This window comes from Rhinichthys klamathensis, unplaced genomic scaffold (genome assembly GCF_029890125.1).
Source record: "Rhinichthys klamathensis goyatoka isolate OS25496 unplaced genomic scaffold, OSU_Roscu_1.1 h1tg000633l_1, whole genome shotgun sequence".
Classification (NCBI taxonomy): domain Eukaryota; kingdom Metazoa; phylum Chordata; class Actinopteri; order Cypriniformes; family Leuciscidae; genus Rhinichthys; species Rhinichthys klamathensis.
This window is the reverse complement of record NW_026607079.1, coordinates 360786-379869: the sequence shown is the minus strand read 5'-3', so window position 1 is coordinate 379869 and position 19084 is coordinate 360786. Positions and strand designations below refer to the sequence as shown.

Here is a 19084-nt window from a genome sequence, read left to right as displayed (position 1 = left end):
AGCTCTGTGTTGTACAGTTGTTCTCTGTCTCTAGTGTAGGTGCACTTATACCTGAAACCAGGCTGCAAAAATATACACGCACACGTCTTTATGAGCATATTTATTCATGTTATTCTATTTATTCCGTGATGCTATTTATTTAATATTTGTTGCATATTTATTTTGTTATTTATTACCTTTTTTTTGGCTCTGAGAAAATGTTTTTATAAGGAGTTGCACCGTTTTCTGTGCGTATTGCACGTTTGCAACGTTTGTACTGACAAGCTTCTGCATCCTTTATAGTCAACATGAAGACTTTATTAATACATATTCCTGATCTTATGTTCAAGGATTCATCCATGCACGTTATTCCAAATTTTCTACATCAAAACTGAACAACTTTCTCAAAATCTGAATCTTTGCTTGTGGATAAAACAACACGTTTTTCTTTAATATGCTGTTGCGCTCTGAAATACGTCACATTCTGGAAGAATCATGTTGACCTTAAATGCAGAAATACATTCAATTGTTATGAAATGATTTTTTTTAAGCAGAAGACTTAAACTTGTGGTAACACTTTACTTGAAGGGGTGTGCATAAGACTGACATGACACCTTCATAAACATGACATGACACATGTTATGAATATGAATGAGGTTTTATGCATGTTTATGACAACTGTCATTAAGTGTCATTCGCTCAATTATGACATTTTGAATGCAAATATGACATTGTTTGAGATGTCATGTGGTTGGTTTTGACATTGGCTGTCATGAGGCCATTATAACATTTTAATGACAAATTCAATGTGTACCACTGTAGTTGAGGACAAGAAAAATATTCATGACACAGTTATAATGCCTCATGACAGCCAATGTCAACACCAACCACATGACAGTTTAATGTAATGTTAACCCATAAAGCTAAGTGGTTTCTTAAGTTTGATCATTAATCTGCTATGTCGTGTTTATGACATATTTATGACAACTTATGTTGTCTTGGTAATGTCAAGTTGTCATGACAAAGACACTGACAGGTTATGATGTATTGGTTTATGTCAAGTTGTCATTACCAAGACTCTGACAGGTTATAACGTATTGGTTTATGTCAAGTTGTCATTACCAAGACTCTGACAGGTTATGATGTATTGGTTTATGTCAAGTTGTCATTACCAAGACTCTGACAGGTTATAACGTATTGGTTTATGTCAAGTTGTCATTACCAAGACTCTGACAGGTTATGATGTATTGGTTTATGTCAAGTTGTCATTACCAAGACTCTGACAGGTTATAACGTATTGGTTTATGTCAAGGTGTCATAACAAAGACACTGACAGGTTATGATGTATTGGTTTATGTCAAGGTGTCATAACAAAGACACTGACAGGTTATGATGTATTGGTTTATGTCAAGTTGTCATAACAAAGACTCTAACAGGTTATGATGTATTGGTTTATGTCAAGTTGTCATTACCAAGATTTTGACAGGTTATAATGTATTGGTTTATGTCAAGGTGTCATAACAAAGACACTGACAGGTTATGATGTATTGGTTTATGTCAAGGTGTCATAACAAAGACACTGACAGGTTATGATGTATTGGTTTATGTCAAGGTGTCATAACAAAGACACTGACAGGTTATGATGTATTGGTTTATGTCAAGTTGTCATTACCAAGATTTTGACAGGTTATAATGTATTGGTTTATGTCAAGGTGTCATAACAAAGACACTGACAGGTTATGATGTATTGGTTTATGTCAAGGTGTCATAACAAAGACACTGACAGGTTATGATGTATTGGTTTATGTCAAGGTGTCATAACAAAGACACTGACAGGTTATGATGTATTGGTTTATGTCAAGGTGTCATAACAAAGACACTGACAGGTTATTATGTATTGGTTTATGTCAAGGTGTCATAACAAAGACACTGACAGGTTATGATGTATTGGTTTATGTCAAGGTGTCATAACAAAGACACTGACAGGTTATGATGTATTGGTTTATGTCAAGGTGTCATAACAAAGACTCTAACAGGTTATGATGTATTGGTTTATGTCAAGTTGTCATTACCAAGATTTTGACAGGTTATAATGTATTGGTTTATGTCAAGGTGTCATAACAAAGACACTGACAGGTTATGATGTATTGGTTTATGTCAAGGTGTCATAACAAAGACACTGACAGGTTATGATGTATTGGTTTATGTCAAGGTGTCATAACAAAGACACTGACAGGTTATGATGTATTGGTTTATGTCAAGGTGTCATAACAAAGACACTGACAGGTTATGATGTATTGGTTTATGTCAAGGTGTCATAACAAAGACACTGACAGGTTATGATGTATTTGTTTATGTCAAGTTGTCATAACAAAGACATCTCAAGCAATGTCATATTTGCATTAAAAATGTCATAATTGAGCGATTGACACTTAATGACAGTTGTCATAAACATGCATAAACCTCCTTCATATTCATGACATGTGTCATGTCATGATTATGAAGGTGTAATGTCAGTCTTATGCACACCCCTTCAAGTAAAGTGTTACCAGACTTGTTGTTTTACGAGTTTGCATTTTGCAAATATTTATTATAATTTATTGTACTGTTTTTCTTTTCTCATTCCCTCCTTCAAATGGAGACGACTGAGCTGGCCTTTTATCAGTTCTTCTTCTTCTTTGTCTTTCTCTCCTGGAAAGAGTTAATAAAGGAGGCGGATCATGTGACCTTTGACCTTACGATGCAGGAATCGGCCTCAGTCTTCCTTTCCGTGTGTCTCGCCGCCAGTGTTATATGATTTTACACACTCCTGTTGATTCAATAATGTGAGTTGATACAGCTCGAACTTCCCAACTGTATAAAGTCAGTAGATTTAGTGACCAGTCATAATTAAACACAATAAAAGTATCTGCAAATGAATCCTCTTCATGTCCTCTTCTTGCTTTTGAGTTTTGTCTTGTTTCTTGTGCTCAGAATGAAACACACCTTGTGAAAACGAAGCACATTTCAGCATAAAGAGTATTATTACGTAAATAATATACTTTAAAATATATAAGTGCGAACTGAACACTTTAGTTTAGTTTATTAACTAGCTGCTTATTATCATGCATATTACTATGATATTGGCTGTTTATTAGTTCTTAATGTCTTATTCTGCATGATCATATTCTACATCCCTTAATCCTACAATACCTAAACTTAACAACGACCGTACTAACTATTAAAAAGGGACCGTTCGGTATTTATGAGGAAAATAGGGGAGGGTCATATCTTTTTATTCATTGTTGAGGGGAGAGTCATCCAACTTTTTTTTATATGAAAACAGCAAAATTTCAAAGTGGCTTGTTTGGTGTACATTTTCCCACGTAGCTCTCTCAGTCTCGGCCCCCGTCTCTATCAGATTGTTCTGACCCAACAAAACCGGGGTGCGGTAACATGTAACATGTAAGGGTGGCGCTGCCAATAAAGCACAAAGAACCGGCAAAAGTAATGATTATGAATATGTCAAATACAGCAAGGAGACATTTTAATAAACAAGTGTTTTCTGTGTCAGTGTCGGCTGCAAAGATGAAGTTGACGATGCTGATTGTGATCTTCGCAGTAGTGAACGCGCCAGAGAGATTATTACATAAGCAGTCTGTTTTATTTAGTTTTGACTTAAATCCGTTATTTATTAAATCCAGGCAATTGGTTGATCAAACATTGATTAAAATTAAGATTCAATTTATACAAAACGAAATTCACTTTAAAGAAAGGCTTTGTGCTTTCTGTTTGATGTCTCTGTGAAAGTTTTAAAGCATCTTTTAGTGGCACTTTCAGAGCGCTCACGTCCGTAACATTGTTTTTTCCTCATAAATGCGAAATATTATGAATATTTTATGTTCTGTGGAGAGCCAACCCTTCTTCATCCGATGAGTAGTAGTACTTTTTGTTTGCGCAGTGTAATTCATAGAATTACAAAAAATATTTTTCCACCTAAAAGTTGCGCATGTGTGTTTCCCTCATTTTAAATATAAAACGCATTTGTAGACTGTTTTTTTTTTATGTCTGGACTCCTTTATTATAACTCTAGGAGTAAGAAAGGATGTGTTTCGATTTGCCTTCTCACACGCGACACAGGTTCGTGGATCTGAGTGTCGCGATTTCAGTTTCATATCGTTACAGCGTTACAGCGTTACCTAGTTCTGGCACTGCATACTGAATCCCGAATATGGAATACCAGTTTTAAATATATATAGACGAACAGAGAAGCAGTGGATTATATTGGACGACTGGTCGGCGTCAATGGAGAACATTTTCATTTTAAGATTATTAAAAAGTGTGTGTGTGTCAGAGAGAGAGAATTGTGTGTATTTCAGCGCAAACCAGTACAGAAGTAATCAATACATTATCGGGGAGGGTCATGCCTTTTTTCACAATCATTTTGGAGGGTCATAGAAAAATGTATTGCTGGCGAAGGGAGGGTCAAGGCTATTTTGACTAAAGATCTCAAAACTCCTCCGGTGGCCCCTTAAATTAAAAAACGAACAGTCCCTAAGCAGTCATTTTTTGCAAGGAAAAAAATTAAAACTTAAAAAAAACTTTTTGGTGATCAAATATAAGTTTTAAGGGATGAAATGATTGACTACAGGGGGACTTTAAATACTAGACACTGTTGTTATAAGTTCTAGTATCTAAAAAAAATAAGTACTAGCAAGAAAATAGATACTAATACGTTTTAAATGTTAAAGCGGCTTGCCATATGCAGTGTGTTATTCTGATCATATCTTTCCGAGTGTCTTAAGTGTGTGTTGTTTAATCTGTGAACACTCGCTGGTGCTGGTGACACTCATGTGATCCCGCCGGATCTGTGTCTGGAAGGTTCCTGCTCTTTCCTGTTCACCGTGGAAAATAATGGAACGGTTGTATTTATAGACCAGTGATCTCAAAACCAGCTGCTCAAAACCAGTGAGCTCAAAACCAGCAGCTCAAAACCAGTGATCTCAAAACCAGCTGCTCAAAACCAGTGAGCTCAAAACCAGCAGCTCAAAACCAGTGAGCTCAAAACCAGCTGCTCAAAACCAGTGAGCTCAAAACCAGCAGCTCAAAACCAGTGAGCTCAAAACCAGCAGCTCAAAACCAGCAGCTCAAAACCAGTGAGCTCAAAACCAGTGAGCTTAAAACCAGCAGCTCAAAACCAGTGAGCTCAAAACTAGCAGCTCAAAACCAGTGAGCTCGAAACCAGCAGCTCAAAACCTGTGACCTCAAAACCAGTGAGCTCAAAACTAGCAGCTCAAAACCAGTGAGCTCAAAACCAGTGAGCTCAAAACAAGCAGCTCAAAACCAGTGATCTCAAAACCAGTGAGTTCAAAACTAGCAGCTCAAAACCAGTGAGCTCAAAACCAGCAGCTCAAAACCAGTGAGCTCAAAACCAGCAGCTCAAAACTAGCAGCTCAAAACCAGTGAGCTCGAAACCATCTCAAAACCAGTGATCTCAAAACCAGTGAGCTCAAAACCAGCAGCTCAAAACCAGTGAGCTCAAAACCAGTAAGCTCAAAACCAGCAGCTCAAAACCAGTGAGCCCAAAACCAGCAGCTCAAAACCAGTGAGCTCAAAACTAGCAGCTCAAAACCAGTGAGCTTAAAACCAGCAGCTCAAAACCAGTGAGCTCAAAACCAGCTGCTCAAAACCAGTGAGCTCAAAACCAGCAGCTCAAAACCAGTGATCTCAAAACCAGCAGCTCAAAACCAGTGAGCTCAAAACCAGTGAGCTCAAAACCAGTGAGCTCAAAACCAGCAGCTCAAAACCAGTGATCTCAAAACCAGCAGCTCAAAACCAGTGAGCTCAAAACCAGTGAGCTCAAAACCAGTGATCTCAAAACCAGCAGCTCAAAACCAGCAGCTCAAAACCAGTGAGCTCAAAACCAGCAACTCAAAACCAGTGAGCTCAAAACCAGCAGCTCAAAACCAGCAACTCAAAACCAGTGAGCTCAAAACCAGCAGCTCAAAACCAGCAGCTCAAACCAGTGAGCTCAAAACCAGCTGCTCAAAACCAGCAGCTCAAAAACAGTGAGCTCAAAACCAGTTAGCTCAAAACCAGTGAGCTCAAAACCAGCAGCTCAAAACCAGTGATCTCAAAACCAGGTGCTCAAAACCAGCAGCTCAAAAACAGCAGCTCAAAACCAGTGATCTCAAAACCAGCAGCTCAAAACCAGTGATCTCAAAACCAGCAGCTCAAAACCAGTGAGCTCAAAACCAGCAACTAAAAACCAGGAGCTCAAAACCAGTGATCTCAAAACCAGGAGCTCAAAACCAGTGAGCTCAAAACCAGCAGCTCAAAACCAACAGCTCAAAACCAGCAGCTCAAAACCAGTGATCTCAAAACCAGTGAGCTCAAAACCAGCAACTCAAAACCAGGAGCTCAAAACCAGTGAGCTTAAAACCAACAGCTCAAAACCAGCAGCTCAAAACCAGCAACTCAAAACCAGTGAGCTCAAAACCAGTGATCTCAAAACCAGCAGCTCAAAACCAGTGAACTCAAAACCAGTGATCTCAAAACCAGCAGCTCAAAACCAGTGAGCTCAAAACCAGCAGCTCAAAACCAGTGAGCTCAAAACCAGTGAGCTCTAAACCAGCAGCTCAAAACCAGTGAGCTCAAAACCAGTGAGCTCAAAACCAGCAGCTCAAAACCAGTGAGCTCAAAACCAGCAGCTCAAAACCAGCAGCTCAAAACCAGCAGCTCAAAACCAGTGAGCTCAAAACCAGCAGCTCAAAACCAGTGAGCTCAAAACCAGCAGCTCAAAACCAGCAGCTCAAAACCAGCAGCTCAAAACCAGTGAGCTCAAAACCAGCAGCTCAAAACCAGTGAGCTCAAAACCAGTGAGCTCAAAACCAGTGATCTCAAAACCAGCAGCTCAAAACCAGCAGCTCAAAACCAGTGAGCTCAAAACCAGCAACTCAAAACCAGTGAGCTCAAAACCAGCAGCTCAAAACCAGCAACTCAAAACCAGTGAGCTCAAAACCAGCAGCTCAAAACCAGCAGCTCAAACCAGTGAGCTCAAAACCAGCTGCTCAAAACCAGCAGCTCAAAAACAGTGAGCTCAAAACCAGTTAGCTCAAAACCAGTGAGCTCAAAACCAGCAGCTCAAAACCAGTGATCTCAAAACCAGGTGCTCAAAACCAGCAGCTCAAAAACAGCAGCTCAAAACCAGTGATCTCAAAACCAGCAGCTCAAAACCAGTGATCTCAAAACCAGCAGCTCAAAACCAGTAAGCTCAAAACCAGCAACTAAAAACCAGGAGCTCAAAACCAGTGATCTCAAAACCAGGAGCTCAAAACCAGTGAGCTCAAAACCAGCAGCTCAAAACCAACAGCTCAAAACCAGCAGCTCAAAACCAGTGATCTCAAAACCAGTGAGCTCAAAACCAGCAACTCAAAACCAGGAGCTCAAAACCAGTGAGCTCAAAACCAACAGCTCAAAACCAGCAGCTCAAAACCAGCAACTCAAAACCAGTGAGCTCAAAACCAGTGATCTCAAAACCAGCAGCTCAAAACCAGTGAACTCAAAACCAGTGATCTCAAAACCAGCAGCTCAAAACCAGTGAGCTCAAAACCAGCAGCTCAAAACCAGTGAGCTCAAAACCAGTGAGCTCTAAACCAGCAGCTCAAAACCAGTGAGCTCAAAACCAGTGAGCTCTAAACCAGCAGCTCAAAACCAGTGAGCTCAAAACCAGCAGCTCAAAACCAGCAGCTCAAAACCAGTGAGCTCAAAACCAGCAGCTCAAAACCAGTGAGCTCAAAACCAGCAGCTCAAAACCAGCAGCTCAAAACCAGCAGCTCAAAACCAGTGAGCTCAAAACCAGCAGCTCAAAACCAGTAAGCTCAAAACCAGTAATCTCAAAACCAGCAGCTCAAAACTTCATTCGCTTCTTCCAGAATTTTGGAGTTGCAGAACAATCCAAACTTCATAAAAGCTGCTTGTACGTTTGAATAAAAGTGAAATTAGTTAATTTTATTGAGGTTTTTTTTATCCTAATATGAAGTAACTGTTTATTAATTAAAGCAATACGGCTTTTGAGGTCTTACTACACAATCTAGTCAAATATATAATTACAATATAACACGATTCCTTGTACCTTATTGCATAAATATAATGTACATATGTACAAGGTACAGTGGTTTAGTTAATGACAAGCTTTTATTGTTTATCTCTCAGTGTTCCTTCACTCCTCCTGTAAATCATCTGTCAGCACGTGTGTTTGCTCCTGTTATTTCTGTGTGTTTGGGTCTGTCTCTGCTGACTCGGTCTGTGTGCTTTACAACAATCCCAGATTCCTCCGCTCCAGTGTCATGACAGGAATGTGTGTGTGTGTGTGTGCTTTTGTTTTTGTGATATATGAGGACACAAATGTGTATAATGACATGCATATTACACTGGTATTACAACTTACACGTGATATATGAGGACATTGCATGAGTCCTCATATTTCAAATAGCTTAAAAAATATAAAAAACTATGTTTTTTTTAATGTAAAAATGCAGCATGTCTCCTGTGATGGGTAGGTTTAGGGATAGGGGCAGTGTAGGGGGATAGAATATACAGTTTGTCCAGTATAAAAGTCATTACGCCTAGGAATGTCCTCATATATCACAAAAACACAGCAGTGTGTGTGTGTGTGTGAGCGCCAGGAAAGTCGCTTCGGGAAGGCTTTGCCTCGAATGCCATTCTCATGCAAGGCCTTCCGTGAATAAACATTCGAGTCACTTCTATAAATACCCGGATGTGTGTGTGGGGGCGAGCGGGGGGGTGGGGGGGTTTGGGGGGGGGGGGGGGGCGGGTTGGGCTGGGCAATACGTTCTTACACTCCAAAAAATGCTTTTTTTACTTAGTATTGTTGTCTTGTTTCCAGTCCAAATATCTAAAAATTCTCAAATCAGGATGCATTTACTAGATGAGTAAAATGCCATTAGATATTGTGTCTTGTTTTCTGGGGAAATAATACAAATACAAATTAATACAAATTAAGTGAGTTGATGCTTAAAAAAAGAAAAATGATCTGCCAATGGGGTCAGAAAAATAATCTTGTTTCTGTTTGAATTAACTTCTTCTTTTTTTTAGCTTAAAATTTTTTAGCTTTTTTAAAGCAACAACTCACTTCATTTTGATTCATTTCCCTAGAAAACAAGACATAATATCTAATGGCATTTTACTCATCTAGATGCATCCTGATTTATGTATTTTTAGATATTTGGACTAGAAACAGACAAAAATACTAAGTAAGAAAAGCATTTTTTGCCGTGTATGAATCCCGAACGGGACACACAACTCAAACTCAAGCCATGGATGCGATTCCCACTTTCCCGAAGCTGGTGTTGGGAACTTTTTCCTTGTAGAAAAGTTAGAAGCTCAGGAGACCAGGAGACTTTGAGGTATCTTTCACGCAGAAGTTCTTTATTGCGTCGCTGTAGTCTTCTCAAGAATAGTCTAAACAAGGGAACTTTTACATTGCAATTTATACATTTAGGGGGGGGGGGGGGGGGGGGGGTTTACATAGAGGTGGAGCAAAACTCATATACAGGTTTAAGAAACCTGAAAGTGATAACTTATTCAAACACTGAGACTCAAAAACAGGAATGCCAGGACTCTCTCTTGCTGAGACAAAAGCTCACGAGAGTCCCCAAGAGTTTCAGTAATCTGTTTCATTTAACTTACAATAGAGAGAAACGGGTCTGGCGGCTGTATAGAGAGAAACAGAACAGGACAGGAATATCGTGCTCAACAGCTGAATGCTAAATTCAATCTACAGAACTTTCTCAGTTTATATACTATTACACTGGAACCTAAATTAAACATTTAAATAAATGTGTAATCCTACACTGGGATACATGTTTTATCCGAATATGAAGAAACTGTTTATTAAAGCAATACGGCTTTTGAGGTCTTGCTACAGATGTTGTATAGTCAGTCCATTATATTCACAATAAAACACGATTCCTTGTACCATAGTGCATAAATATACACATGTATCTCAGTAGTTGCAGTCTTGCCATTGTGACTTTTAATCTGGTGAATGCTTGTTATTATGGTATATGAAATCTTTCAGTATCGTGATATATAGATCAAAGATTACAATCTGAAACATCTCAGTATTTACAGTTTCTCAGTATGCCAGATGCTTTTATCCAGAACAGCTTACACTGCATTTAAGCTCTACATTTAATAATTCCCTGGGAATCGAACCCATGACCTTTGCGTTGCAAGCGCTCTCCTGTTTTTCATACAGTTATGTATTTCTGGCATCATGCACAATGCAGGAATTATGGAAATGTCCCATGCGAGGCCATCCGTGACTGTAGCTGGACCATAACTTTATTCTAGATCTGCTGTAAAGCCAAAACAATTTCGGTAACACTTTATTTTGATGGTCCCTTTTGCACATTCTGTTAACTTTAAGTAACTTTGCAACTACATGCACTCTAAAAAATGCTGAGTTATTTCAACCCAAATTTGGGTCAAATATGGACAAACCCAAATGTTGGGTTAAAATTTTTATTAAAAAATGTCAAGTTGAAAGTGAAAGTTGAAGTTGGGTTCAAATTTTAAATGACACTTTTAACCCAACATTTGGGTTTGTCCATATTTTACCCAATTTTGGGTTAAAACAACCCAGCATTGTTTAGAGTGTGCCAACTTATTCTAACCCTAACCCTACCAATCTGCTAATACTCTACTAACACTCTAATGAGAGTTAATAGACATGTGGGTGCAAAGTTACTTATAGACAACAGAATGTGTTAAAGGGACCATGAAAATAAAGTGAAACCACAATCTCCTGTTATTATCTCTGTAAAGCTGCTTTGACACACTCTATATCGTTAAAGCGCTGTAGAAATGAAGGAGACTTGACTGTTTTTGGCTTCATACACAATACAGGAATGAAAATGTCTCATGCAAAGCCATCCGTGAATAGACATTCTAGTCACTTCCATAAATATCCGGATGGGAGGAGGTGTTAGTGTGAAAGGGGGTCGGCCAATACGTTCTTATAAATCCCAGCTCTCCCAAACGGGACACAACACTCTCCTGAAAACTTTCAGAGCAAGAACTGAAACTCAAGCTATGGCCGAGAGACGGATCCCCTTCAGCTTTATGCACGGCTCATCCTGGGACCCTTTCCGGGACTGGTACCAGGGCAGCCGGCTCTTCGACCAAACCTTCGGGATGCCTCCCTTCTCCGAGGAGATCCCCACTTTCCCGAGCACGCACTGGCCGGGATACATGCGCTCGTTCGGACAGCCGGACATGGCCTGTCTCATGCAGAGTCCGGCCCAGATGCCCATGTCTCCTCCCGCCGGGATGCTTCCTCAGAACTACGGCCGGGCCTTCTCCCGACAGCTGAGCTCGGGAATGTCCGAGATAAAGCAGACTCAGGACGCCTGGAAGATCAGCCTGGATGTCAATCACTTCGCCCCCGAGGAGCTGACGGTGAAGACCAAAGATGGAGTGGTGGAGATCAGCGGTGAGCACTTTTATCTCAGAATTATGACTTAGTATCTCATAATTTCAATTTGTTGTGTCATAATTATGTTTTTTATCTCATAATTATGACTTAGTATCTCATAATTTCAACTTATTGTGTCATAATTATGACTTAGTATCCCATAATTGCAACTTATTGTGTCATAATTGTTTTTTAATCTCATAATTATGACTTAGTATCTCATAATTTCAACTTATTGTGTCATAATTACGTTTTTATCTCATAATTATGATTTAGTATCTCATAATTATGACATATTGTGTAATTATGACATATTGTGTCATAATTATGGCTTTTATCTCATAATTATGACTTAGTGTCCCATAATTTCACTTTATTGTGTCATAATTATGTTTTTTATCTCATAATTATGACTTATTATCTCATAATTTCAACTTATTGTGTCATAATTATGTTTTTTCTCATCAGTATGACTTGGTATCTCATAATTTCAACTTATTGTGTCATAATTGTTTTTTATCTCATAATTATGACTTGGTATCTCATAATTTCAACTTATTGTGTCATAATTATGTTTTTTCTCATCATTATGACTTGGTATCTCATAATTTCAACTTATTGTGTCATAAATTGTTTTTTATCTCATAATTATGACTTATCTCATAATTTCAACTTATTGTGTCATAATTATGTTTTTTCTCATCATTATGACTTGGTATCTCATAATTTCAACTTATTGTGTCATAATTATGTTTTTCTCATCATTATGACGTAATAGTCATAAGAAGTCATAAGAAAAACAGCTCAGTTTGTTCTGTTTGAGATGCTCAAGCCATACATGTAGTGTTGATGGAGACAGACACTGTTGTGTTTGTTTGTGAACCGACTTCATCATAAATCCACTAAAAATCAAAATCAGCCGATTCAAACACATTGAGAACTTAGTGAAGACAATAGACTTTAGATTGGGGTAACTGTAGTGTCTAAAAGCTACTATAAAAGAGAATGTTTTGCTTTGAGGAAGGAAATTACTCTTGATTTGTGTTGTTGTTTTGAAAAGGGAAAAGTCCAGGGAGTCCATTTCTGCCACACAAGAAATCATAATTATGAATTTTTACTTTTTAGACTCATAATTTTTTATGTTTATTTTATTCATTATGACTTGGTATATCATAATTTCAACTTTTTAATCTCATAATTAACACTTAGTATGTCAAAATGTTATACCTTTTATGTCATAATTATGCATTTGTATCAATAATTGATTTTTAATCTCGTAATTATGACTTACATTTCTTTCTCAATTATGACTTTTATGTCATAATTGACTTATCTCATAATAATGACTTAGTATCTCATAATTTTGACTTATTGTGTAATAATTATGGCTTTTTATCTCATAATTATGACTTAGTATCTTATCATTTCGACTTATTGTCTCATAATTATGACTTAGTATCTCATAATTTCAACTTATTGTGTCATAATTATGTTTTTATCTCATAATTAAGACTTAGTATCTCATAATTATGTTTTTATCTCATAATTAAGACTTAGTATCTCATAATTATGACTTAGTATCTCATAATTTCAACTAATTGAGTCATAATGGTCACAAGAAGAACAGCTCAGTTTGTTCTGTTTGAAATGCTCAAGCCATAGATGTAGTACTGATCGAGACAGACACTGTTGTGTTTGTTTGTGAATCGACTTCATCATAAATCCATTAGAAATCACCAACACACCAGCCGATTCAAACACAATGAATTCAACTTAGTGAAGAGAATAGATCCTCTTGATATAATGTGTGACATTCAGACAATTTGTGTGTCCAGATATTTCTTGGGGTAACTGTAGTGTCTAAAAACTACTATAAAAGTTAATATTTTGCTTTTGTCCAGGAAGTATAGAAGCCCATTTCTGCCACACAAGAAAAAAGATTATGCTTTTGTGAATCATAATTATGAATTTTGACTTTTTAGAAAACGTTAATGTTTATTTTGTAATTATGACTTAGTGTGTCATAGTTTTAACCCTGTATCTGATAATTGTCTTAGCATTTAATAATTGAGACTTTTTGTTATAATATGCATTTTTATTCATAATTGATTTTTTTTATCTCATAATTATTTGAACTTTGTCACAGTTATGACATTTTATGTCATGATTGTCTCATAATTATGACTTAGTATCTCATAAATTCAACTTATCGGGATATAATTATGGCTTTTAATCTCATAATTTTGATTTAGTATCTAATAATTTCAACTTTTTGTCATAATTATCTATATTTATTCATTATTTGTTTTTATCTCATAATTATGACTTAATATCTCTTAAGTTCAACTTTTCACAATTATCACTTTTTATGTCCAATAATCGCAAAGAGCATTGTGCTTTACTTCTAAAAAGAAACAAAGTCTCATCTATCAAATTCTGGCCATTTTATAACGAAATTCAAACAATAAATGCCGTTTTGACGCTCTTAAATGTCACGTGACAGATCTCTGTAGTCGCAGGGTTCGGTGATACTGCAAAATTTGGTATCGATCTGATACCTGAGTTGTATACACACATTTCAGTTTTTATTTGGGGGTAATTAGTATATCTGGAAATAAATAGCAGTTTAATATAATACGCCTACCTCTGATGTTAATTGCAACCAATATTATATTGTACCAAATGAGAGGGTTCTCTCTTTTCATTAGAAAAACCAAACTATCGGTAGACTTTTTGTGTCATAATTATATATGATTTACCAAAGCGTGATTTTTTTCTTTTCTTATGTGGTGTAAATGGTCCTCCATAAGGAAGAGAGGTGGGCGAGTGTGGAGTAAAGGAACAGATGAATAACAGATGTTTCTGGGGAAGGTTGTATCTTCTGTAGGGCGGGAGCTCATAAATACAGCCAGCTAAATTCCTGAGATATTACACAGCCTGCGCAGGAGTGTGTTTCCCGTACAACGCCGTAACTCGCTGCTTCACTACCATAGCACGACCATAGATATCCATAATAAAGGCTAGATGTCTTACGGCGGAGTCTCTATCGTCATCACCGGCGGCCATCTTGTCACAGGCAAGCTTTCTGGCGGGCTCTGTGGTGCCTGATGTAAGATGAGTGATCAGCACCAACACAAATACTCTTATCTCGCTGAAATCTTGACGGATTTACAAACGGTTTGGTTTCTTACAAACGTTATTAACGTGGCTATAATTCTGGATGATTATTTATTTATACACTTATTATTCATAAGTGTGCAGTGTCATAACTACATCTCTGACGTTTATAACAAACCAAACCGTTTGAAAATCGGTAGAAAATGTAGCAAGTTATGGTTATTTAAAAAGTACATGCACCATTAAAACACAATGTTACGAGTGAGCGAGCTGACTGTGGCAAGATGGCCGCCAGTGCGGACGTCGACCTCCATTAGCCAGCAGCGCGGACGAGACATCTAGCCTTTATTATGGATATCTATGGTCACGACTGTTCCCCGAAACCATATTGTCGTAAAGTGGTCGTTCAACAACGCTGGTTTATGACGTCACGCACGTGGAGGAGTGATAACTTATTTTACTGAAACTGTTTGAGATGGAATTAATGCGAGATGTTTTGATATTGAATAACAGACATGCATCTGAGGAATATTTCTCATTTTTCTCAGTTATTTCGCTTTATTTCCTGTTTCAATCATAGACTCGTTCACACACACTAGAGCTCGTTCACACATACATGCGCACTCTTCAAAAACGACACTTTAAATCTCTTGACAAACTCAAAGACGTAAATGACATTTGTATGTATTCTAAATTAAAGACATTTAACATTTCAAGATCTTTGTTGTTTGGTATGGAAAAGAAGCGCATCAGATTTCAGAAGTGAAACGGCAGGTAATGTTGATCTAGTGACGTAACACACACTGACTCTCATATCACATCCATCTCTGTGTTCAGTGTGTTGGCCTCTATCAGATGATGAGGGTCTTCTGGGGTTTGTTGTCTACACACACAGAGCCGGTGCTGGGTTACCCAGAGTTTGAGCTTGGAGGAACGCTGAAAGGACAGCGAGGTCGAATGACTCCTGTGATTTTAGGAAACATTAGCATGAAGCTCAGTCAATGTGCGGCTAAACACTCATTACTGTCGCAAAGAAGTGTGACGTGTCACATGATAATGCAAAACAATCCTATAGGTTGTTGCTACACTCTAAAAAGGGCAGGGTCTTTTTAACCCAAATTTGGGTCAAATATGGGTTATATTTTAAATGAAATTTTTAACCCAACGGTTGTTTTTGTCTATATTTGACCCAAATTTGGGTTAAAACAACCCAGCAATTTTTAGAGTGTAACGAGATCTTATAAATAAGTGTGGTTTCATATAAAAATAGAGACAGCTGTTGATATACAGTAAGAGTAAGAGCACATCATTTGATCCAATGAGATTTTGATGAGAAATATTGTGTTGCAGATGTTGGTATTTTTAGATCTTGTCATTTTGAGTTCAGTGTCCATTTGCTCTCCGTTTAATGCAGAATCTGAGAGAAATGATCTCACGTGTGTGTGTGTGTGTGTGTGTGTGTGTCCGTTCTCTGATCCACAGGCAAACATGAGGAGAGGAAGGATGAGCACGGCTTCGTGTCCCGATGCTTCACCAGGAAATACACGTGAGTACGAGCACACCTGATACTTTTGACTTTTTGTTAGAATTATGCATTTTTTATTCATACATATTTTTTTATCTCGTAATTATGACTTAATATCTCATTATTTCAGCTTTGTCACAGTTATGACATTTTATGTTATAATTGACATCTCATAAATATGACTTAGTATGTCATAATTTCGACTTATTGTGTCGCAATTATGGCTTTTATCTAATAATTATGACTTAGTATCTAATTTTGACATTTTGTCATTTATGCATTTGTATAAGTGATATTTTTTATCTCTTAATTATGACTTCATTTCTTATCATTTCAACTTTTTGTCACAATTATGACTTTTATGTCATAATTGACATCTCATAATTATGACTTAGTATCTAATAATTTCAGCTTATTGAGTAATAATTATGTCTTTTATCTCATAATTATGGCTTAGTATCTCATATTGACGTTTTATGTAATTTATGCAGTTGTATAATTGATTTTTATCTCGTAATTATGACTTAATTTCTTATAATTGTAACTTTTTGTTACAATGACTTATGTCTTAATCTTATCTCACAATTATGACTTAGTATCTCATAATTTCGACTTATTGTGTCACAATTATGGCTTTTATCTAATAATTATGACTTAGTATCTTATATTGACAATTTGTCATTTATGCATTTGTATAAGTGATATTTTTTATCTCTTAATTATGACTTAATTTCTTATCATTTCAACTTTTTGTCACAATTATGACTTTTATGTCATAATTGACATCTCATAATTATGACTTAGTATCTAATAATTTCAGCTTATTGTGTGGTAATTATGGCTTTTATCTAATAATTATGACTTAGTATCTCATAGTGATGTTTTATGTAATTTATTCATTTGTAGAATAGATTTTTTATCTCTTAATTATGACTTAATTTCTTATAATTATTTTTTTTTATTAATTTTTGTCATAATTGATTTATCTCATAATTATGACTTAGTATCTAATCATTTTATCTTATTGTTTCATAATTATGGCTTATTATCTCAAAATTGTGAATTAGTATTTCAGCAATTTAACTTATTGTGATATAATTATGGCTTTGTATCTCAAAATTATGACTTAGTATCTCATAATTTGCTGATGCTGATGAAGCACACTTGATAGGGAGGATCCAGAAGCACTAACCAGGGTGGGACCAACAGCCTTTGACAATGATCCATGCATCACATTGCATAATATTTCACATCATCATCATCATCATCATCATCATCATCACACTGTTTTGAAAGAGTGGTGACCCGAGTGTGTTGTGTTGCAGTCTGCCCGCTGGTGTGGACTCGGAGAAGATCACCTCCAGTCTGTCTCCTGAGGGCGTCCTGACCATCGAAGCTCCTCTGCCCAAACCTGCAATCCAGGGCTCAGAAATCAACATCCCTGTGAACACCGGCAGCAGCGCAGCGACTGTCAGCACGACAAAGAAACCCTGAGCACTACAACACACACACACACACACACACACACACACACACTGTCTGGTTCGCTATCTTTGTTGGGACTCTCCATAGACGTAATGGTTTTTATACTGTCCAAACTGTATATTCTGTCCACTTACACTAACCAGACCCCTACACACACACACACACACCCACCCACACACACACACACACACACACACACACATGCGTGCGCACACACACACACACTGTCTGGTTCGCTATCTTTGGGACTCTCCATAGGCGTAATGGTTTTTATACTGTACAAACTGTATATTCTGTCCACTTACACTAACCAGACCCCCACACACACACACACACCCACCCACACACACACACACACACACACATGCGTGCGCACACACACACACACACTGTCTGGTTCGCTATCTTTGGGACTCTCCATAGACGTAATGGTTTTTATACTGTACAAACTGTATATTCTGTCCACTTACACTAGCCAGACCCCCCCCCCCACACACACACACACACACACACCCACACACACACACACACACACACACACACACACTGTCTGGTTCGCTATCTTTGGGACTCTCCATAGACGTAATGGTTTTTATACTGTACAAACTGTATATTCTGTCCACTTACACTAACCAGACCCCTACACACACACACACACACATGCGTGCGCACACACACACACACTGTCTGGTTCGTTATCTTTGGGATTCTCCATAGACGTAATGGTTTTTATACTGTACAAACTGTATATTCTGTCCACTTACACTAACCAGACCCCCCCCCCCCACACACACACACACACACACACACACACACTGTCTGGTTCGCTATCTTTGGGACTCTCCATAGACGTAATGGTTTTTATACTGTACAAACTGTATATTCTGTCCACTTACACTAACCAGACCCCTACACACACACACACACACATGCGTGCGCACACACACACACACTGTCTGGTTCGTTATCTTTGGGATTCTCCATAGACGTAATGGTTTTTATACTGTACAAACTGTATATTCTGTCCACTTACACTAACCAGACCCCCCCCCCCCCCCCACACACACACACACCCACACACACACACACACACTGTCTGGTTCGCTATCTTTGGGACTCTCCATAGACGTAATGGTTTTTATACTGTACAAACTGTATATTCTGTCCACTTACACTAACCAGACCCCCCCCCCCCCCACACACACACACACCCACACACACACACACACACACACACACACACTGTCTGGTTCGCTATCTTTGGGACTCTCCATAGACGTAATGGTTTTTATACTGTACAAACTGTATATTCTGTCCACTTACACTAACCAGACCCCCACACACACACCCACCCACACACACACACGCACACACACACACACTGCATTCCCATCTCATTTTTCTATGTTTTTGTTTTCCATCTGTGATTCTCTCTTCTCCTCCTCTCTTCTACCCGTAGTACATCACGATGTGCACATCAATCTCTCGAAAACATGCCC

At 37.9% G+C, this 19084-nt stretch overlaps 1 protein-coding gene across 1 annotated transcript; it reads left to right on the top strand.

Moving 5' to 3' along the window:
• The first annotated feature begins 11008 nt into the window (after nucleotides 1-11008).
• On the top strand, nucleotides 11009-17774 carry hspb1 (heat shock protein, alpha-crystallin-related, 1). The gene is made up of 3 exons (XM_056241198.1): nucleotides 11009-11476; nucleotides 16058-16121; nucleotides 17426-17774. The coding sequence occupies exons 1-3, from the start codon at nucleotides 11077-11079 to the stop codon at nucleotides 17592-17594; spliced, it is 633 nt and encodes a 210-aa protein (XP_056097173.1). The 5' UTR covers nucleotides 11009-11076; the 3' UTR covers nucleotides 17595-17774.
• The last annotated feature ends 1310 nt before the right edge of the window (nucleotides 17775-19084 follow it).